General features: G+C 41.0%; 2 protein-coding genes and 1 pseudogene across 3 annotated transcripts in view; all 3 read right to left on the bottom strand.

The window, feature by feature from the left end:
• The window catches only part of LOC110063395 (low-density lipoprotein receptor-related protein 2-like), a 58031-nt pseudogene that overhangs the window by 34740 nt on the left and 1346 nt on the right, over positions 1-21945 (bottom strand). Inside the window, exons 2-14 of the transcript XR_016204428.1 lie at positions 16395-16564; positions 16182-16283; positions 12575-12968; positions 11728-12125; positions 10911-11036; positions 9780-10185; positions 8619-9016; positions 8132-8257; positions 7031-7446; positions 6215-6612; positions 5181-5309; positions 4623-4796; positions 4086-4268 (exon numbers count right to left, since the gene is read on the bottom strand). The product of XR_016204428.1 is annotated as a low-density lipoprotein receptor-related protein 2-like (transcript). The remainder of the gene's footprint in view (positions 1-4085; positions 4269-4622; positions 4797-5180; positions 5310-6214; positions 6613-7030; positions 7447-8131; positions 8258-8618; positions 9017-9779; positions 10186-10910; positions 11037-11727; positions 12126-12574; positions 12969-16181; positions 16284-16394; positions 16565-21945) is intronic.
• Positions 48-2018, bottom strand: LOC149096486 (uncharacterized). The gene is made up of 2 exons (XM_089281434.1): positions 724-2018; positions 48-552 (listed from the first exon to the last, which is right to left on the bottom strand). The coding sequence occupies exons 1-2, from the start codon at positions 2016-2018 to the stop codon at positions 48-50; spliced, it is 1800 nt and encodes a 599-aa protein (XP_089137560.1).
• Positions 1555-3695, bottom strand: LOC149096485 (uncharacterized). The gene has a single exon (XM_089280689.1). It carries the CDS (start codon positions 3693-3695, stop codon positions 2025-2027), a length of 1671 nt encoding a protein of 556 aa, XP_089136815.1. The 3' UTR covers positions 1555-2024.

Genomic DNA, 21945 nt, shown 5'->3' with positions numbered 1-21945 from the left:
ATACCGTAGATCTCGTGTCCCTCGCTTCGAAGAGTGTTCATTCCATGTCATTGCTGCTTCCCACCGAAAAGCGTTTCCTTGTAATTTTCATGCGTTATTTGTTTCTTGACAATGTTCTTTTTCACGCCCTTCGCTTTTTTGATATTTTTTTCGTCCGCCTTCAAGATGGAGTACATTTTTGGTCTCAGACCAACGTACTCTGCGATGGGGGTCCCTACACATTCGTCTTTTATTTTGCCCAAGACCTTTTTGTTTGTGTTTGAGTAGAGAGGATGCTCCTTCGGGTAGTCGCTCGTGTCGTAAAGGTGCATGTTGTTTTTCATGTCTTCGTAGATGTCTTCTGTTTCGATCAGAATCAGAAGGCTGTCGGTGTCCGTGTACAAGAGCTCGCACTTCGAGCCGTACTTCTTTTTAAGCTCGTTGTAAAAGAAGTCGTACATCAGGATCTTGCTGTTTTCGAGTATCGTCATCCCCGTGTAGACCGGCTTGTTGAGAAGCAGCTTCCTTTTTCGCATGTCGATTCCCGCCATGTTGTTTGAGAATAAAACATGCCTTGAGTACAAAGGGCTGTCGATCGATTTCCTTATTTTGTCCGTCTCGTTGCTGCGCACTATTTTTATGTCAGCGCGGTTACGTAAGTGTTCCATGGTTTTGCCGAAAACGGAGTTGTTCATGAGTTTGTAAAAGTTCTTTTCGAAGTCGCTCTTCGCTTTCTTCCTGAACTCTGTGTTCATCCGGATGTAAGGCTCCATCCAGCGTTCTTGTTCGAACTCCAGCACCCTGTGCACATGCTTCAGTTTCATGCCCTGCTTCAGATAAAACTGCAAGTTTCTGTAATGCACGACGTAGTTCTTTTTGTCATGAAGCGTTAGCAGCAGCTTCTTGCTGTCCGGGGGTTTCAGGTCCAGGTCTTTCATCAGCCCCTTTTGGTAGTCCGACATCCACTCCTTTTTTACGGCCTTTTTCTCCGGCGCCAGGGGATAGCTGTTGTGATCCTCGGGAAGTTCTGGCGGGTATTCGAGATCCACCTCGAGAATGCACCCCTTCTTCGCGTTTTCTTTCATCCCAAGAATCTCCTCCTCTGGGGGCAACTCGCGTTTCCACTTGAAACCTCTTATCGGCAGAGGCAAGCTCATCGCCCATCCGTAAAGGTTGTTTGCGTCGAGATAAAGGAGGTATTTGTTTGGCTTGCTGGGGTCGTAGCCCGGTACCTGCGGGTTGTTTGCCTTGGCGTACCTGTTGCTCACCATGGAGATTCCGCCCCGCATTCCCCTTTCCACGAAGAGATGCATTTTGTAGTCTGTGAAAAGCTCAAGCTCGACCCCAGTCTTTTTAAAGAGCGCGTCCCAGGAGAGGCCTGGCGACGTGAAATAGTGCGCCGGATCCAGCCCGTACTGCTTGAGGCACAGGCTTCGGAAGTTCTCAAAAACATCCGCCAGCAACGCGACGTCCGTTTTCACGTAAAGATCGTGATAATCGCCCAGCGTTTTGCATCCAAAAGCCTCCCAGACAGCCTGCGCGTGTGCGTACTCTTCGTCTGTTATGTTCTCGTCGTTCAACTTGCTGTAAAACTCCTCTTTGTCAGGAAGCCTCGTCTCGTCGAATCTCTCTCTTGAGTGCATGTACTCGTAAGGGTAGATCCCTTTTTTGAAAAGCAGGTCGCTGCCTTTCGAAATCGTTGGTGTTATTCTCAACGACTCCCTCGGTGTTGCGCTTACAAGTGAATCGAGGCTTCCTTGCAAAAAGTTCAAGCTGTCGATGAAACTAAGATTATCGACCGAGAATGTGATATATTTCTCCATGTTGTTGGCGACGCATTTCCCCTCTTTCTGCAGCTGCGACATCGCTTGCATCAAGCGGTGCGCGTCGTAGCCCCTCAGGTTGTGGAATACGAATGGTATTGGGTCCGTCTTGGGGTTAATTCGCAATTTCTTGTTACACTTGCTGTGCGCGGCTCCACGGTACCTGCCCGTTATGTGGCAATGGTCTTTTACCGCGTCTCTGAAGTTTTTCTTCATCAAAGGTTATGCGCAGAACAAACATGTTTCCTGATTTTCTGCAATCCATTGGTCAATTTCGTCTTTTTCTTTTCTTTCTCTTTTTGGCCCAACAAATTTTATTTTTTTGAGCGCCGCGTAATAACAACCTTTGTGACTTTGGCCGCAATAGCTCCCTGTATCATGGTCCCAGACGGGCATTGAGTCTAAGAATTCGTTTTTTATCAAACTTTTGTTACAAACGTGGCAGTCGTTTGCGTTTTTGAATTTTTCCCAGTCTTCGGCCGTCATATCAATCGGCTTTGGTGTGGCCAAACTCTCTCTTATTTTCTCCTCTTCCTGCAGAATGTTGATTAAAAACTTTCCCACCGCGTTTTCGCCCCTGTAAGTATTTGAACCTACCACTTTATCGTCGCTTCTCACGACCATGTATGAATACCCACATGCCTCGTGCTTTTCGGTCTTCTCTGTGTAGCTTGTTTGCGTTCTCTCACGCTCGCAACCCTGAATCTTTTTGATAATTGCCTCAAAGTCCGCGTAAATAATGAAAGGCATCTTCATCTGATTTTTGAACTTTTGGAAGGAAAGGATGTTTCCCCCCTCTTTTGGCATTACGATCCTTGTCGGCCTGCCGTTCACACCGTTGCAATATTTTTTGTGACTCACGAGCAAGTTTGCTCTTGAGAAACCGGTCAAGCACATCATGCAATAGTGCTTTGTATCTCTGTGCTTGGTCTGATCGAACATCAAAGCGCTTTCTCTTTTTACGAAACAATAGTGCTGAAGTTCCCCTTTCTCAGTTAACATCAGGTTTATCCGCGACACATTCGCTTGTTTTTGGCTTATCCGGTGCAAAATCACACAATCGTTTTCCCAGCCAAATACGTTTATTGCGAGTTTTGGGTTTTTTGCCTCGAGCTTTTCTATCTGTTTTACCGGTGTTGGGAAATCGATGCCTGCGTAGTTGATACTGTCGTTTACCGGATATTTTCTTGGTCTTTGAGGGTTTTTTCCATCTTTTGGAGGGAATAAAGCAGCTCTGATTGCCCACTTTAAGCATTCGTTGTCTTTGTTTTTCACGTTGATTATTGCCTTCTTTTTCGCCAGTTTGGCAGGAAGAGGCAAATAGGTTCCTCCGCGAAGTGGCTGATAGTGCGCAACATTCACGTAAGCGATCTGTATCCTTTCAACTGCCCATCCCGATCCCATCTCGGACCAGTGTTCTATTTCTCCTTTTGCGTTCTCAATGAATTCATCAAATTTTTGTTTTATCAGGTCCTCGTCATTCTTTTTGAAAACGTGCGGTTCATCGTCTTTGAAATAATGCTCCATGAATTGCGTTTCACCGTTTCTTTCTATTGAGAACTTTACTTGTAACCCGAAACCCACTTTTACGCTGTTTAGCCTTTGTGTTTCTTGTTTAACCAAATCGGTGATCTTTTCTTTGTTTTCTCTTGCGAACTTCAAAAGATCTTTATTGTTTGGGTTCCTTTCGGATACAGCCATTTTCCACACACGGAGCCATTCTTGGAAATTGTTTTGAGATATTTGGAACCCGTGGTATAATACGGTTAAAATGGGTTCTAACGGCTCGGGAAGGTTTGTTTTTTCCTCCCTCGGTATTGGGCCATAGAACATTTGCAGAACATTGGACGAGTATTTTGCGGCAGCCATCTCGGCGCAGTATACACTGTGCATTTAACCCTCCAATAGGAAAATTTTTCTGGCACATTTTTGTACAAACAAGTGAAGGGCACATCCGCGCATATTGATTACGGATGTTGCAGCTTCGCTGGACCCGTTCTGGCACATGAGTTGTCGAAATTTCTGGCACAGCGCTCGCACACACACACACACACACATATAAGGTGGGGGTCCTGGACACAGGGGGTTTCAAGGGTCAACAATACGTCCGAAAAAGCCCCCCAGCTCCTTCTCCGAAACTAAAGTTTCGGAGAAGGAGCTGGGGGGCTTTTTCGGACGTATTGTTGACCCCTTGATACCCCCTGTGCCAGAACCCCGACCTTACATGTGTGTAGCCCCCTAAACCACTCGGTCACGCGGTCTTCAAGGACGATTCACTTGTACCTGTACAGCTGATAGCATTTCCACTCCATTGCCCAGTCTGCAAACACGTTCTGGTCACATTTCCTTGGCTGCTACCATAGCCACTTTGACAGCCAAATACACAGTTGGATCCAATCGTAGTGCCACAGGAAATGGTCAGTAATACGGCTTTAAAAGGAATGCTCAAAGGAGCACAGGTGACAGCTTAAACGTAACGGACACATTTGTCATTTCAAAAGGAAAGGAACTATATTTTAATGAAACTTTGCGACCAAAAACAAGACCATGTCCTAAGAAAACAAAACGACAGTGTATATCAATGGCAGAAAATGACTATTTAGCACCCGAAATTAACAAGTGTTGCCATTTCTTCCAAAATGATATCAATCCTATTAATGCTTTCCAAGCGTTTACGCAAGGATGAACATTACATTTTTCACCTTGAAAACCACAAAAAACTGTTTGACCTTTCGGTTAATAGGGAAGTTTGGTACATGTTGATCTTAGTGGTTTACTGTCATTTCCGTCTACAAAAACTGAGCTGGTTTAGCTCCTCACCATTACACTGAGGCTGCGTTCCAGTCCATACACCGTTGCTGTTACATGTCCGTGTTGCTGACCCAGTCATGCTGTACACACCATCACAGGAAAAATGACAGGAATGTCCTGGCAAATTAGCACAGGGCGCTACGCTTCCGTGGGCTGGAGCGGTCAACAGAGGGCAGCGATTCACTGTTTCATAAACAAAGTGATTAAATGTAAGTAAATGAAGGTGATACGTTGCTCTTGGGGTCCAAGCATCAGTTGATGACTGCAAACCCTATCCCTAGTCCTTGCCTCCAAGTCCCACTCCCCTCCCTGGAATCCATATTTATAGTCCTTGCCTTCAATTTGCCCATCTCTCGCTGTTCCATGGCTAACAGAACGCTTTGAGAAGGACAAGTTTGTAATAACGATAATAAAGACGCTATTAAATACAATTTCAGCTGCTTTACCTTAGGCTTCGGACTTTATCCCTAGTCCTCGCCCCCCCCCCCCCCCACCCCCTCCACCCTAACTAACCACCACCACGGAATCCAATCCCTATCAAAGCTGTTACCACAATGTCTAAATTACCTCCTTGACAAGTGAAGGCATCGCCAAGCTTCAGTTGTACTCCCTCTGGACAAAAGCATTGATGGCCAGAAGGATTTGGAAGACATAGATTACTGCATCCTCCATTCAGCTGGCTACAACTGGTGGATCCTATTAAGCAAGGAAGAGTCATCTTGTTGATAATTATCGCATTGCATATATGCTCAATAAATGGTTAAGTGTGGGTCATCCTCAAGTATGTCACGTCAAGTGTTCTCCCTATGAAGCCATGGTGGTGGTGAACCACTGTGTCGCAAGAGAATTTTCACAAGAACGTTCAGTGCAGTTCAAAATATGTTTATGTTTGTTTCTTAGCACCTACAGCTTTAACGCCCGAGTGAGGTAATGTCCAGTTTCTTTTGAAAAATTTGTGCCACATGTAATCAGCGTAGAGTTTCATGCAAAATTGAGCCCAGCTCCCTACCGTATACAAAATATACAGAGAACTAATGACTGGCCATATTCAATTGGCTTCATGTTTAATTAAGAAGGAATAGTCATGGGGATACTTTTTTCTAGTTTCGTAGTTTTCAAATTTGTTGTCCGTTTAAGGAGTAACCGGCTTTGTTACACACTGTTAAGAAGACAAACTTGCAGCCTTCTTTTTTTCCAAAGGCGAGTGTTTAGTCAACCGCGAACACAAAAGTGGTGGCCGAGTAAGGACAAAGGGGAGACAAAGGCAGAATGGCCGAGTAGGGAAGACGGCGAGACGACGTGCGTGCCGCGCCCATGTCTCTTTCCATTCCCCTTTAGACTAAAGCGTCTCGTCCCATAACCCCTGCTGAATTTCGAGAGCAACACAAACTATCAGCAGTCTAGAGACTCGGCTATGTCTATTACCGGTAATTTTTGTCGCCTGCTTTGAGTACATTAAATATTCGACGCTGGTAAGTTGCTAGTGAAATTTTTCGCCACCATTTAACCGATGGTAAACAAATTCGTTTCTGTAAAGTCAAATCAGTCGACAAAAAAAAAAAAAAATAACAATAATAATAATAAAATAAAATATAGTTAACCTGTAAAGTCTTTGGATTGATCATACACGTGCAATTCCATCGGAGTCTCCATGCCCTGAACTACGACTTCAGTCAGAGAGGTTGTCATGTTGTACTTGTGAACGTTTTGACTATTCCAGTCAGACCAGTACAGGGCGTCACCAAAAAGGGCGAGTCCAAAAGGGTGCAAAGAATCCAATGATAAGTCCAGTATCAGTACTCGGTTATTTCCTTGTAGGTCAACCCTTTCAATCTTATCAAGGTACGCATCACACCAATACAACTGTCTATTTAGGTAGTCCAGAGTCAGAGCGTTCACCCATAGAAGTCCTGAACTTACGAGAGTTGTCCTGGCAGAACCGTCCATGTTTGCTTGTTCAATCTTTGGCGATGATCCCCTACTACCCCAATACATCTTTCTAAAAAGATAAGATTCATCAGTTGATCAGTTTAAGGAGAAAAAGAATTGAACAATGGCGATGAGATACGAAATTTCATTAAAGTGGCAAGTGGAAAGAGCAATATTTCACAAGCTAGGATAGCTTTTTCTCTTGAGAAGTTGCATTGTTCTTGAATTTCCAAGAAAACCGTTCGAAAATCTTAAAAGATGGCGAAGGATTATCTCTTAACGGCCTTATCTATTCCAAAGATTTGTCAACATTCTCAAACATCACCAAACATTTTCATGCATGCATGAACGAATACCTCTAAAAAGTCTACAACGGTCAATCAAACTTGTAGAAGAGTTGCAACTTGTTAATATTACTTTGGTTTGCATAGATATTCGATAGTGCGTCAGTATCATTGACAGCTACATATTTGTAATTTCAAGATTACCTTTCTCCAATATCAAGTAGAATGGCTCTTGGCTCTACAACGCTTGACGTGATTAGACTAGTTCTGGATGACCCATCCAACCTCAATTCTACTGGCTCCCTCATCTGTCCAATAAATATTACGTCCAACATAATCCACTGCCAGCCCTCCAGGAGTTGTCACGTTACCGTACGCGATGACTTCAACTGAAGATCCGTTAGGAAATGCCCTGGCCAGTAATTCCAACGTTACGTCTGTCCAATAGATTTTTCCCTCCACTGGATCATAATCAACAGCCACGGGTCTTGAGATGTTTGCGGTGATTCCCAAAGGATAACAAGGGGTTTCAGGTACTTCCAGAGGAACCTTGTAGATTTCTCCAGTGTCTGCTTCGGCAAAGATTAGGAATTTCTCTGAGCTTGTCTTGTAGAACATTGCTTGAATATATATATATATATATATATATATATATATAAATAAGCCTATGAGAATTAGACACCTACAAATTCTACAAAATTATAGAAAGACATTGCTTTTCCGTATTCATTTGGCATTATCTCGAATGTCAACCACTAAGCTGGCAATTTCAAGTAAAAAGATCACAATGAATCAATAGGAGACCACCTTCTTTCACGAGGAAAGTAGTATCTATGGACATCACTAATTTTAACCTGTGATCGACTCCAAGTAGTACATAATGTTAGCATGCTAATCTCGTCACTTCTTTACAAGGTGTTCTCACTGATTCCACGACTTACACCCAAATAGATAATTAGTGTATGACAACCGTGCTTTTTCTTTTGTTTTTAATTTTTTAGTCGAATTTGTCCATGTGGCTGTTTGCTTTTTACAATTTTTAAAACAATTTTTTGGCACGAGGTTTCTTGTTTACACATATTTAACCTCAATAATGTTTGACACGGTTTAGAGTCAAGTCAAGAAAAGCAGCACTCGAATCAAGATTGCGGCCATTCAGAAATTATGATGCAGCCACGTCAAATGAGGTAAGCAGACCACGCTATAAAGGGACGGAGATGGTCTTAGAGCAACCGACTAGGGACGAGTTAGCTAAAGTGGTAACTAGTTAAAAAATTGAATCAGATAAACACATTGATTTCTCACCATGGTCACAAGTTTTCCCATCAGACTTGAGGGCGATGCCAGTTGGACATGCGCACTGATACCCTCCTGGCTTAAGAAGGCAGAAATCGCTGCAGAGTCCATTGTTATGAGAATAATTATGAAAACCTGATAACAGACAAACGAAATTAGTAACTTCCAGTACAAGAGTTTTTCGAATCTTCGTTACCTTCAGCATGATATGTATTTTCTTTAATTGCAGTTTATATACATTTAATTAATACACCATGATTATACATTCTGTGATTTTTTATTAATTTTTTAACAAGCTCAGTAATTGTTTGATCATTCAGTTAATATTTACCTACTGAGTTAGGTAGTTTTTTCTCGGGAAGCGAGAGGCGCGCTGCTTAGCTAAAACAATACTTGATAACTTCTGCATCCACGGAATGAATAAGAGATTTGACAGATTGCAGGGCTTCACACCAATTCACGTATGTTTTGATAGCAAAAATTAACAACTAAGTACCTGAAAATATCAAGGCTGGATCAAATACATGAATGTCCATAGGTTTTTGAAGGCCATTGACTATGATAGCCTGGTTTCCACTGCTTATGTTTAAACGCGAAATGCTCTTAGTATTCCAATCTGTCCAGTATAGCATGTCCTGATACACCGCCAGTCCATAAGGATGGATATTAGCTGCAGATGACGTTATTAACTGTCTGTTTCCTCCATTGAGGTCTGATACCTCAATTTTGTCAACCCAAGCATCAACCCAAAACAGTCGATTTGTGGCTGGGTCGATAGTGAGTCCATTTGGCCAGACTAGGTTTCCCGTTACAATGGTTCGTCTTGCCGAACCATCCATCTCAGCCTGTTCTATCTTCGGATTGGCGCCCCAGTCTGTCCAGTAGTACATCATCCTGAAGGTAACAATAAACATCATTTTTTCGGACGGCTAGCAGATGTCCCAATTACCTGCAGTTATTTAATTTGTCTGTTTTTCGCCAAGCCACTGTTTTACTGGGAAAGTTCGTTAACTCAAAGCTGTCAATTTCTTTGCTATTTTTTATGCAGATGTCTCACTTTATCCCTTAGATATAAAGCTTGCGTGTAAAGGTTCTAATTTGACTGTTCTTTGAGCGACGTTCTCATTTCAATAGGTTCCAGTATAACAAACGCGGTGATACGCTGCAACGTTGCTTGCAATTTTGCTAATTTCCATAACCAACATTACAAAATGACCAGTTATTAAATACATATTAACGAGACTGAGGTCTCTAAGGTAAAATCTCCAACAGAGACCTTGCCGTATTGACCGGGCGATGGCAAGGTCAATATTGCAAGGCCGAGGTTTGAGATTTTCTCGTTAAGACCGAACGTTTGAGGTTAATAAGTTGCTTTTTATATGCATATGGCTTTTTGCTGCCCGTAGTCGGCAAGTGGGCTACACGGGAGAACAAAACTCACGTGCAGAGATCACGGTTGCAATTCTAATTTCACTAGCACTGTTTGTTGAAGGACGTTCCCATTTTAATATGTCTCACGCTAAAACAACGAGGTGATAAGCGGCAGCTATGCTCGCAGTATCGCTGATTTCCACAGTCAACATCATAAAATGACTAGCTATTAATAAAACTATAATAAAAAATATCGTAGTCTTATCCAGTAGCGTATGCATCTTACCCATTTCTCTCATCAAGTACAATAGCCCTGGGCTCATCCAGTCCATCTTTGATAAGCAGTTTCCTCCCAGTTCCATCAAGCAATCCTACTTCAATCCTGTTGGTTCCTGTATCTGTCCAATAAATGTTTCTTCCCACGTAGTCAATAGCTAAGCCGTCTGGCGTTTCAACATTGCAGCGAAACAAATTCTTCACTGAGGTGGCATTGAAAAACGCGCTGATGATTCGACCTTGAGCAATGTCTGACCAATACACTCGATCTTCGACAGGGTCATAGTCCAATGCAATTGGGCGCTGGGTCCCAAGATGATAAAACAAAGTCTGGGAGGCGAAATAGTTCGTGTCCAAGGAAACATATTGGGTGGATTTGTCGTCAGCGTCGGCAAAAAGAATAAACTTTTTGACTTCTGTAAAAAGGATGAGAAGGATTTGGTCAGCTTTGCGACTCAAAAACAGGCAGCAAGCTGTGTTGTTGTTGTTTATTTCTTTACAAAAATACTTGTTTAGGCCCTTTGCGTTTTTGCTTTACGGCTAGACGCTATAACGTAACCCATTTCAGTCCACTGTTGATAAAACAATCGGAAGAGAGAATATGACTCTTGCGGGAAGTACGTCCTTGAGGATTGCGCGTAATTAGACTTTAATTTGTATGTTGCTATTTAGTAAATGGGCTATTTTACGTTTCCGGTATCTTATCGACTACCCGTGTGTTTCGGTAAACACATAATAACTTTCACGAGCATGCCACACTCGATTTACAAGGAACATGTTGCAGGGTCAAATATTCATTATAAATTTATTCTTCGTCAAGAAGAATTCGCTCTAGACACTTGCATTCTATTGGCTCATAAACGGTGAAATTGAATGGCTTCATGTCATAGCATGCGCCAAGCCATATATAAATCTATTTATTTGGAATGTTGGAACGCAGCATACAAATATCTGCACATCACTCTGTTTAAAAAGGAGAAATGACTCGTTACCATTCTTGCTCTGTTACGACATCTGAGCATGCGAGTTTTAACAGCTATTTGGCGGCATGTTCGTAACAACTCGATTGAAAGCAAATACGTCCGTTTATGGTGGTCAGGCAATATAAAAAACAAGTTTACCGGAAAGACGAACGACTTACTGTCTTCGCATATCTTGCCATCTTGTTTCACAGTTAATCCAGTTGGACATACACACTCGTAGCCGGATGATTTTACCACACAGAAATGGCTACATCCTCCATTATTTATAGTGCAAGGATTTGAAGCTTTAAAAAAAAGACGTTGAAAATATTATAAAGCAATTACAATATTTAGAAAGGAAAGCATATTAGCCTTCGCTGGTTCCCATGCGGGTCCTCTGTCCTGGTCCAATTGGAATGTGGGTGTTGGTTTTTGTGGAGGGAGGAAAACCGGTGGCGAGAACCAACAACAAACTCAACCCACTTATAGCACCGGGCCGGAATCGAACCCAGGCCACTCTGATGTGATAGAGGCGAGCGCTCTCACCACTGTGCCATCCCTGCTCTCGACAAACGGCAGCAGAGAGGGCTGTTATATCAGTAACATTGTAAGAAGTATCTAGCAATGAAAGGAAACACCAATTCTCAGTATCTAGTGGTGTAATGTTACAAGCAACTTTGTTGGTTTCCAGTCCTCGAGAAACACGGTCATGGAAATATTACTACGAACTTGATTCCTTCTATTTCCAGGTGTGTCTTGGTCTCTGCATATTTTAAGGCCGATTTAGACACTTCGGTATTTAAGTAGCACTAAATAAAATTTAGCAAAAAATACTAATAACTAATAATAATAATAATAATAATAAAACAATTGAACTTAAATCGATAGTTTGTTCGCCAAAGTTGCGCGGATGTCCGTCGGCCCCACGTCATGCCGAAAAAATTGTCACAGCGGATGGCATACATAGCCCTAGTCTACAAAAGGCCCTTTAAATACCTGCAGGTTGTCGGGAAGCATCGTAAGCTACAATGCCCATGGGTTGTCCACCGTCGACACTGTACTTGCGGATAATTTTTCCAGTGGTAGCATCCAGCTGATGGATGTCTTCAGCTGTAAGCCAATCGGTAAAAAACAAGAAAGGCGGGATAAGTGTCAGTCCAAACGGATGCAAGCCGCTGAGGTGATTAAGCCGCTTCCGGTTGTTTCCATTGTAATCGACGGACTCCACTGCGTCATATCCCGCATCCACCCAAAAGATACGTTTATTTCCTCTGTCAAGTTCGATACCACTTGGATAATACAGATACGTTGTTACGAAGGTTACTCTTTGGCCTCCATTCAATGAAGCTTTTTCTATTTTTGCGTTGATTCCCCAATCAGTCCAGAACATTAAGCTGTCGTGAAAAACAAGCATCATGGTTATATGATAAATATAGATGCCCTGGTTTGATGGTTAGATTTTTTTGTCCGACAAAAATATGATTTAATGTTATATTTCTCATCTAAACCCAGCGTTGTCGTATGGATTCATCTATAGTCTTATTAGTGTAAACATTCTCTTGTGTACATGAAGAAAGACGTCTAAGGTCTTTCTAACTATGCTCGAAAAGAAACCCGCCAAATCTCAAACGAAAAATGTTTTGTTTTTGGACTCAGTTTGTATTTTAAGTTCTCATAGTGTGCTTATGCTGTACATGCATTAAATATTTTTTTGTGTTTTACGTTGTTAAATTAAGCGAGTGTTACTTAGTTGTCTTCTTTCATGCGTGTAAAATTTTTCAGACGTCAAACTCCTGCTGAATAATAATAATGGAGCAATTGTAATAAACGTGATTGTGAATACCTGTCGTCTAGGTCCAGAGCTATTCCTCTGGGTTCGTCAAGGTCCGAAGAAATTAGAATACCTTGGTTATTGCCATCTAGGTCTGATACTGATATGGTATCTTTCGTCGTATCAGTCCAGTACAGCTGTGATGCCCTCCAGTCCACCGCCAGTCCATCACAAACACCGATGCCAGTGACAATTGTTGTCGTGCTTGCTACGTCAATGCGAAAACGTTTGATGTTTTGTTCTGTTACATCACTCCAAAATATGTAACCCAAGCTGAAATGAACGTCTATAGCAACAGCTCTCGTTAAACCCGAAACAACTGAACTTAGAGCGGCAGTGTTATAATCCATGGCGACAATATCTGATGTGTTTGCTACCAATAAACATGGTGGACTGCATAAAGTGGCTAAGGACCAAACGAAATGAACGAAAAGTGAGTTACTAGAATGTACTTGTGCGAAAACAGTAAAATTAATCGATGTCGACTTTATCTACTGAGTGGTTACGAGTTGTTTTCATTTTCTTTTTTTAAAGCTTTAAAGTCAATCGTTAAAGCGCAGTTAATGGAGCGTGACGCTATTTACGTACAGTCACTAGCTTACTGTTGTTAAACGTAATGCAATAGAATTGTTCCGCGTTAGAACATTATAAAAGTCTTTCTTGTCTAGTTTAAACAATATTCACAATAGCCTTTCACGTATACATGTTGCAACAACGTCTGGTTTAACTATATCATGCTTTCTGTATGGCTAGTCTTTAAATAGCCCCATTCTTGTTTCGTTCAAGGCCGCATGGACTCTGTACGTTTCATGGTACACGATTTTATATTGGTTTAAACCTAGACATCAGTCTACCTATAAAAGAGGCTTAGCTTGGACTTTAGCATCATTCGCTCGTTATATTACTACTGTAACTTTTAATTAGCCCTCGAAATTGTAACTCCCACCCTTTCCTCCCTTTGGAGGTTTATTGTCGTTGTTCATTAATATAAATAATAAACTGGGGTTCACCTCTCGTGCCACGCTATCGGTTAAGTCTTGCAGCGACTTCCCCAAGCTTCGTTTTCGCTAATGTAGTGGCGCTATTTAACGCTCTTTTATGCCTCTTCTTGTCCGATCCAGCAAGTGCCGGCGGAGTCGGCTCGTAGTGCTGGGGAGACAAGTAAGGCTTGGGAACTGTCTACACCCTAGCACGATGCTGACCGGAAGTCAGCTCGTACTGACACGCTACTAGGACACGCAAGCTTTTGGCCTCGCCGACTTGTCCGATCCAGTGCAGAATTAACCGCTGGGGAGATAAGTTTGGCATTTGGTCACGCAATGGAAGTTCGTCTGTCACACCGATTGCGGAGCGGTGTTCCCCCCTTTACGCCATAGAACGCGTGTTTATTGCTTGTGTTTGTCGGGATAATTAAAGCATTACTCCCTAGGAACTGCAACATTGAAAATGAAATGACAGTAAAAGCCAGCAAGAGAGATCGTTATTGTAGTGACATGCTCTCGAACAAAGAATAAGAAAAAGAACAAAAATTAAACAAAACAAAACAAAGCGTATCCAATCTTTACATAACAAAAAATAAATATGCCGACAAGTTGTCTGCTTAAATTGGGTGAGTCATGCATTAAAGTGCCACTAACCCCAATTTTTTTTTCCTTTAATAAAATCTACTAGTTTCCCTGATTACTTCAGCGAAAAAATTATCTCGATTGATAAAATCCCTGCGTTTCTACACGCGTTTAAACATATAATTCCTATGTTCACGACCGCGCAAAGTGGAATCTGGGTCGGGCTTCTAGTGACGTCATATCGGGAACCGTTCCTCAAAGACGAAGCTCAACGAACAACACAAGTCTGTATTCGGAATGGCCATTGAGAAACACGGCCGGATTTATACGACCTCCGGCGTGCGTGTGTTTTTATTACATGTATAATCCACAAATACATAACTAGTTCACTAGTTCGAAGTCTCAACAATCTTATTCGCCTCGTTGTAGAACGTAGGTTTCGTTTACTATTTGTTCAGGAAAGTCTATTTCGAGTGAAAAAAAAAAAAGAAAAAAAAAAACGCAATGCGTTTAATTTACCGTGTAATTTCCTCACCTATACTTTCGTCTGGGACTCGGAGGATCGTTTGCGCTCGAAATAGTCAGATGGCTTCCAGCTTATCCCAAATTCGTGTCTTAGGCAGTACCTTGACAATTTCAAGCTTTTCACTAGAGATAGAGAAGAATATACAGGCCATGAAAGTCTCTAGGTTTTTACAGTGGCGGCGAACCCGAGATCGAAGAAATCCTCGAAGGCTCCCTGGCTTTAGCTTCGCACAGATCAGCCCACTTCTTTGGTCTTGTTCTCGTTTCTGGTCGAGTTTCATCAAGATAGAGGTATTGAGTGAAGAGGAATACTCGATTCTACGCATCCTGTACTGCTACAGTCTCCAGCAACATATCTACCTTGCATTCTGCAACGATTTTGACACACACTATCGCATACTCGCACATATTCTTCTCAGAAGCAAAATGTTGTTATTCCCGAAATGACGTCAGAAGCAAACTCGTCCCATTCAATGGAAAAGGGCAAATTTACAAACTTTAAAAATTGATACAAATTAACGAAAATAGCTACAACAATAATTTTTTTCACAGCGCTGATCAGGAGAAAAAGGAAATTTATATTAGCGAAAAAACTTTTTTGGGTTAGTGGCACTTTAAGACTGTGTTGCAGACAGACAGAAATTTAGACTAGGTTTACACTAGAGGAGATTTTTTCCGGATTCGTAAATGTTTCCGGATTCATCAATTTTAGAGTATTTGGATTGGTAGGCGTTTATACTGAAAGGATGTACGCATTCCTAACCGTTTACACACGACGAAAACTCCGGGAACATTCGCGATGAAATTGTTAACTAGCTGTTTGTTGCTTCGACAACAAGAAACAAAATGACGCCAAAGAAAGGATAGGGTTAGGTTGAGGCAGTCTGAAGTTTTCTTTCCACTCGCTTACCACGTTGTTGTTGCCCATCATGTTGTCCCACCAGGCATTTGCCCTGGTCTTATCCTGAATCGTCGAAGTTTTCGATCGATCGTGCCATCGTCATCTCCGATAAAGTGTGGAGGTCGGTCGTCAACATTGTTCGCGTCGATAGTTCTGGTTTCTGACGAATATCATTTACCAGTTATAAAAGATGGCCATCAATGGCCATCGATCTGACTACGACTATAACTCCGTCGACTCCATTACAATCTCCATTACTAGATTCGCCATTTTGGTTCTGCCGCAAACTGAAAAGATCGCAGGCGGAAACATATCCGGATTCGAGAGAAAACCGTTTACACGACAAAACTCTCCGGATTAAAAAAAAATTCGGATTAAAAGTTCCCACATTAAATTCTGGATTCAAAATCTCCGGAGACATGACCAAACCGGGGAGTTTTTATTTCGGATTTGTTTAATTGTGTGTGAACGGCAAAACCAATCCGATACTAAGAAGTTCCGGATTCGTCACAAATCCGAAACAGTTTCCTCAGTCTAGTGTAAACCTAGTCTTAATCTCTAAATACCATTGCAATTTAGCAGGGAAATGGCCATAATTAGTGTCACCATATCCTCTATATCATTTTACCTCCATAGACGTTTACACTTTGCCCACAAATCAGCGCCAAGATGAATAGCGTAGGAATCGACCATCGGATGACACTCATAGCTACCAGAACCAGTCAAGTCCCTGCTTGAGATCATGAGATTTGAAGACAAAACAAAACAAAACAAAAGTGTTAACAAACGACTTGTAATGCGCACAGTGCAGAGCCATTTCACACATGAAAACAAACCTTACCGAAAAGAAACACAATCCAAATTAGTTTCTTGCAAGAACCCTAACTGAGGGGCAAATGCAATACTTGACTTGTGTCGTAATCGCGCTAAATCCGCAGGTCACTCAGAAGTATGGTTCTGTCTGATGATGTTCTAAACTTCTTCTACAATCACAACAAGAAATGTCTGCAACTAGTACAGAAAAAGAGAGCAATGATTAAATAAACGTAACGGCGGACGCAATAAACTGAGGACACACACATCTATTAACAGCCACGTCTCATAAGTGAAGCGAGTGCTGCGCAAAGTTTTGCGCATACGGAATGTCCAAACCTGTGTAATTTCAGGGACCTATCCTTACTTTAATTATCATGTATCTATGGATGATCTGAAGGCTGATCTGACAGTTGATTTCAGTTTCATTTACTTCATCCAATCTCTTCCTCCACAAAAAAGAAGTGCTATGAACATAGCAAACACGGATATAAGTTTCAGAAGACAGTACGAAAGAAACTTCGGGAAAAACAAGCCAGAGGGTGCTTGTAGGTAATTTTCAAAATGAATCCCGGAGGGCACGTCTTCCCAGTTCATTTTCACTCCTAAAAGGTACCAAATCTAAAACAGCACTAGCCTCTTCCAGACGCGGTTTTTCGCGCTGCGCCCCAACTAACTGAACCCCTGGAGGAGGCTAAAACAGCACATAAAAAAGTTACGATGAGAACCTTAATTACTTCTATTTGGGAGCGCCCCCGCCCTCCCCTCCTCAGTGGCCAAAATCATTCATGTGGTCATCAATAAGACCTCAAGGTGACCTGATGCTAGAAAACACAGAAAGTTAATTAATGGCAAACAAAATAGCAGAAGGAGCGATTGTTTAGGTTATATTCCTGCGCATAAGCTAAAGAGATCTGTCTAGTGCATTAAATGAATCACAGTAAATTGAGAAGAAGTTGCTTTCGTTAAGTAGAAGTAGTTCGATGTCCTGTACGCATATAGTATGTATTAATCAAGCCATTGCATTCAAACTTTACCCGCTTGAAAATTAGTTGCATCCCAACAATGAAGTATTTCTGCTAAGAAGTAATTATGATGCAACAGACCTCCTGTCGGTAAATTGCAGGTAAGGAAAATATAAATAACACTCAGAAGTTGGTTTCATTGCCCTAGCGAAACAGCCTGACGTTGTACAGCAAACATGCCTTTATACTATTGAGAAAACAATGCCGTGGGCCTACGACTGTATTTCCACGATCGTTATGCAGTTGAGATGCAGCGTGAAGTAAAAGTAAAGACTAAGGAATATTTTAGCGACATTTTCAAGGTTTGATATTTGTAAAGAAATTGATTGATTTCAAACTTGACCGTTGTTAACTTAACTTGATTAACAGCCGAGGTTTTTTAGGCTGATTGCGTGCTCTGTCATCGTTATAAACTGAGTGATTGCAAAGAGAAGTCTTTTTCTTTTAGTATTTTCTCTGAGGCAGTGCACGCCATTGAATGCTAGGTTAGCAATTTTAGCGCTGAAAATCATGTGGTCCATTATAAAGCAAATGAATTTTTTCTGTCGGCTCCTCTGTGATGAATAATACGATGGTGTATATCTAGACTGTTGCCTTCCCGAGAGGCACAAGAATTTCGCTATTGAGAAGTGAATTTAAAACAGGTTTGATTACGTCATTGTGCACCTGCAATAGGTTGCAAATGGAGCAGAGAGTACCAGCTAAGAAAGACATCTTTGTTGGGTTGCGTAGATGCAAGTGCTGCTCGCAATTTGGAATTTCTCTGTAGCATGACGAAAGATACTGAATCAGTTGTAAGCAAGTGCTAAAATGCGCAGACCGGAAATTGTTTTGAGGGCTATATACTAATATTGTACAATCATAATACATGCATGAACCCGTTTAAAAAGAATCCAGCATAGTACGTACTGAAATTGCTATGACAACTTTTCCAACGACACTGGTTTGTAACTTGCCGTTGTTTTGCGATAATCACGTGATCAGGACCTGACTATTCAAAGATTAAGCTAATGTTATATGCAAATTTAACAAAAGCCTTAATGTGCTATCTCAGCAAAATTCTCTTCTTTTAAAGTCACATATTTAGAATTAAACTAATTTAAAACGTAATCTACTCAATGGTTTATTGATATACTCCCAATTTTTGAAAACATAGTTTACAGACTCACCATAAATCCGCGGTAGGCTAGTGTACGTACCAGTTTAGTACCAGTTAAGTTATGTCCTTCAAGCTACCTGAGGCTTGGATAATATGAATTCTTTAGCCAAGTTTCTCGCGTTAGTATTATCCCGTAGTGCCAGGCAAGATGGCGTCGATGCTTCCAATGAAAGGCTGCGGTCCTTGTAGTATCCTTTTTTTTTTTCAATTGATAATTTGCTGAACAGATTTGCTTGAGTGATTTATTGCATCCCTAAGCATAATGTATCTTGCAATGTTTTTAAACAATGAAAGCCCCATCTTGATGAATATGGTATACAGAGGTTAAAAACGTTTAGCTGTAATATCATGTCCCATTTTAATTGCCTGTTAGTATTTGATCTCTTGAAACATGTAACTGTAGAGGTATTAATTAAGAAAAAAAACCAAACCTGAACCAAAAACAAAATTAATTAGGAAGACTGCCAAATAGGCAAGTTTTGGCCATGAGTCAGCAGAGCTGTTAAACAAGGTGGCTTTAAACAATATGGCCCTGGTGAGAAATCTAATTTAGATGGAAACTGTAAAAATATAAGACACCGTATAAGTCACCGATTTATTAGATGTCCGAGAAAATGATCGATCCTTTGTTTCAAGTGCAAGAAACACACAAGTTAGGTATGAAACCTTGCGTTGGACCAAGTCATGGATAAGATCTATTTCAGCAAATGAATGAAGTACTTATTACGTAACGGCGGACGTGAATGGCACACACAGCTTGTAAGCAAGTACTAAAATGCGCAGACCAGAATTTGATTTGAGAGCTAGATACTAATATAGTACTTTATACACGCATGAACCCGTTTAAAAAGAATCCAGTATCGTACTTACTGACAGACAGAAATTTGCGACTGGAGCAGAGAATACCAACTAAGAAAGACAGCTTTGTTGGGTTGCATAGATGCAAGTGCAGCTCGCAATTTGGAATTTCTTTGTTGCACGACGAAAGATAATCAGTTGTAAGCAAGTACGTACTAAAATGCGCAAACCGGAAATTGCTTTGAGAGCTAGATAATACTATAGTACATAATACATGCATGAACCCGTTTAAAAAGAATCTACTATTGTAGTTACTGAAATTCTTATAAAAACTTTTCCAATAACACTGGTTTGTAACTTGCCGTTGTTTGGCGCTAATCACGTGCACAACACCTGATTATTCGAAGATTTAAGCTACTGTTATATGCAAATTTAACAAAAGCTTTAATGTGCTAGCTCAGCGAAACGCAGTTATATTGTTACAACATACACACAATATCAGAATTCTATCCTTTCAAATGCACATATTTAGAATTGAATACATTTAAAATGTACTCTACTGAAAGTTTTATTTGTATACTCATAAGTTTTGAAAACACAGTTTACAAACTTATCCTGATTGAAAGCACTTTGACACGGATGACAGCTTCCCTCTGCATACTTATAAATACTTGCTTTTAAGTGGCTTTTTTCCGTTTCCGAACGAATAAACTATTCATCACACCGCCCCAGGCTAGACTACCAGTTTCGTCCTTTCCTTCAAGCTACACGAAGCTTGAATAACATAGACTCTAACGCCAAGTTCATCGATTAAGTATTAGCCCTTAGTGCCGGACAATATGGCGACGATCCTTGCGAAGGTCGCAGTCCTTGTAGTATCCTTGTTTTTCTGTCAATTGGTAATTTTTGCTGAACAGATTTGCTTGAGTAATTTATGGCAGCCCTTAATATAATGTCTCTTGCAATGTTTTTAAATAATGAAAGCCCCATCTTGATGAAGACGGTATACAGTAGTTAAAAACGTTTGAGTGTAATATCGTGTCCCATTTGAATTGCCTGTAAGTATTTTATTTCTCGGAACATGTAGCTGTAGGGGTATTAATAAAGAGAAAAAAAAAAAAAATTAAGAAGACTGGCAAATTGCTGGTTTTCAGTGTCACGCAATTTAAAATAGATCAAAATAAAAATCAAAACCGGTCAATAGATAAAGTCCAGAATCTGGGAAATGAAAGAAAGTAAATATGCAAAGACTCTCGCCAAAATTCAGGTCACAGCAATTTTTCTTATGCGAGATATGCGGAGAAATTTTTTACCCAAATTTATAGAGATTTGTATGGAGACGCCATGCTGGTGCCCATCCGTATGGGCACCAACATGGCGGCCGGAAACCAACAGAAACATCTGTCACTGAGTTTTGCTACTAAAACGTGAATTTATCCCTCGAGAAACTCTAAAACACATTAAAACAATACTTTTTCTAAGACATGAACTGTTCAGATAGCCAAGTTCCCCAAAATAAGACACGTTTTTAACCATCATGACAACTCTCTAGGTCGTCACGTAAATGCCGCGTCACGCAAAAGCTTAGAAATTCAAGCGTAGTGTATCACAAAACCAAAAACCCATTCGGAGCGAAAATTTGTATGAATATTAGTTTTCAGCTGTTCTTATACATCGCTTAAGTAAAATCTCAGGAAGATCAATAGTTTTGTAGTTGGAGTTTTAGTGACGTCATGTGAAAACCAGCTATAGGCAAGTTTTGGCTTTGGGTCAGCAGAGCTGTTAAACAAGGTGGCTTAAAGAAATAGCCCTGGTGAGAAATCTAAGTTAGATAGAAACTTTAAAAATATTAGTCTCCGTATCAGTCACCAATTCATTAGATATGCGAAAAATTGATCCTTGGTTTGAAGTGCAAGAAACACACAGGTTAGCCATGAAACCTTGCACTGGGCAAACTCATGGATAAGATCTATTTCAGCAAATGAATGAAGTACTTTATTAATACGCAAGAACGAACGTAAAAGACACACACAGCTACAAACAGTCACGTCTCATTAGTGAAGCGAGTGCCGCGCAAAGTTTCGCGTATACGGATTGCCCAATTTTAATTATTATGTACTTATATGGATGATCTGAAAGCTGATCTGAAAGTGGAGTTTAGTTTCATTTACTTCGTCCAATCACTTCTTTCACAAGAAAGAAACGCTATCAACATAACAAACACGAATTAAGTTATGCAATTAAGAAAGAAACTTCGAGAAAAACAAGCCACGGGGTGCTCGTAGGTAATTTTCAAAATGAATCCCTGGAGGGCACATTTTCCCAGTTCATTTTTACTCCAAAACGGTACCAAATCTAAAACAGCACTAGCCTCTTACAGACGCCGTTTTTCGCTCTGTGCTCCAACTAAGCGAACGCGTGGAGGAAGTTAAAACAGCACATTAAAAAGGCACGACGAGCGCCTTTATTACGTTTATTTGGGTGCTGAAGTTGACCCCGTTTCAGCAATGATGCTAGAAAACACAGAAAGCAAATTAATGATATTCCTGCGCATAAACTAACGGCATAGAGATCCGTCCAGTGCAATAAATTATTCA

The sequence above is a fragment of the Orbicella faveolata genome, unplaced genomic scaffold (assembly GCF_042242905.1).
Source record: "Orbicella faveolata isolate gen_17 unplaced genomic scaffold, um_ofav_v1 contig_48, whole genome shotgun sequence".
In the NCBI taxonomy this organism is placed as follows: Eukaryota; Metazoa; Cnidaria; class Anthozoa; order Scleractinia; family Merulinidae; genus Orbicella; species Orbicella faveolata.
This window is presented reverse-complemented; position numbering and strand designations above follow the sequence as displayed.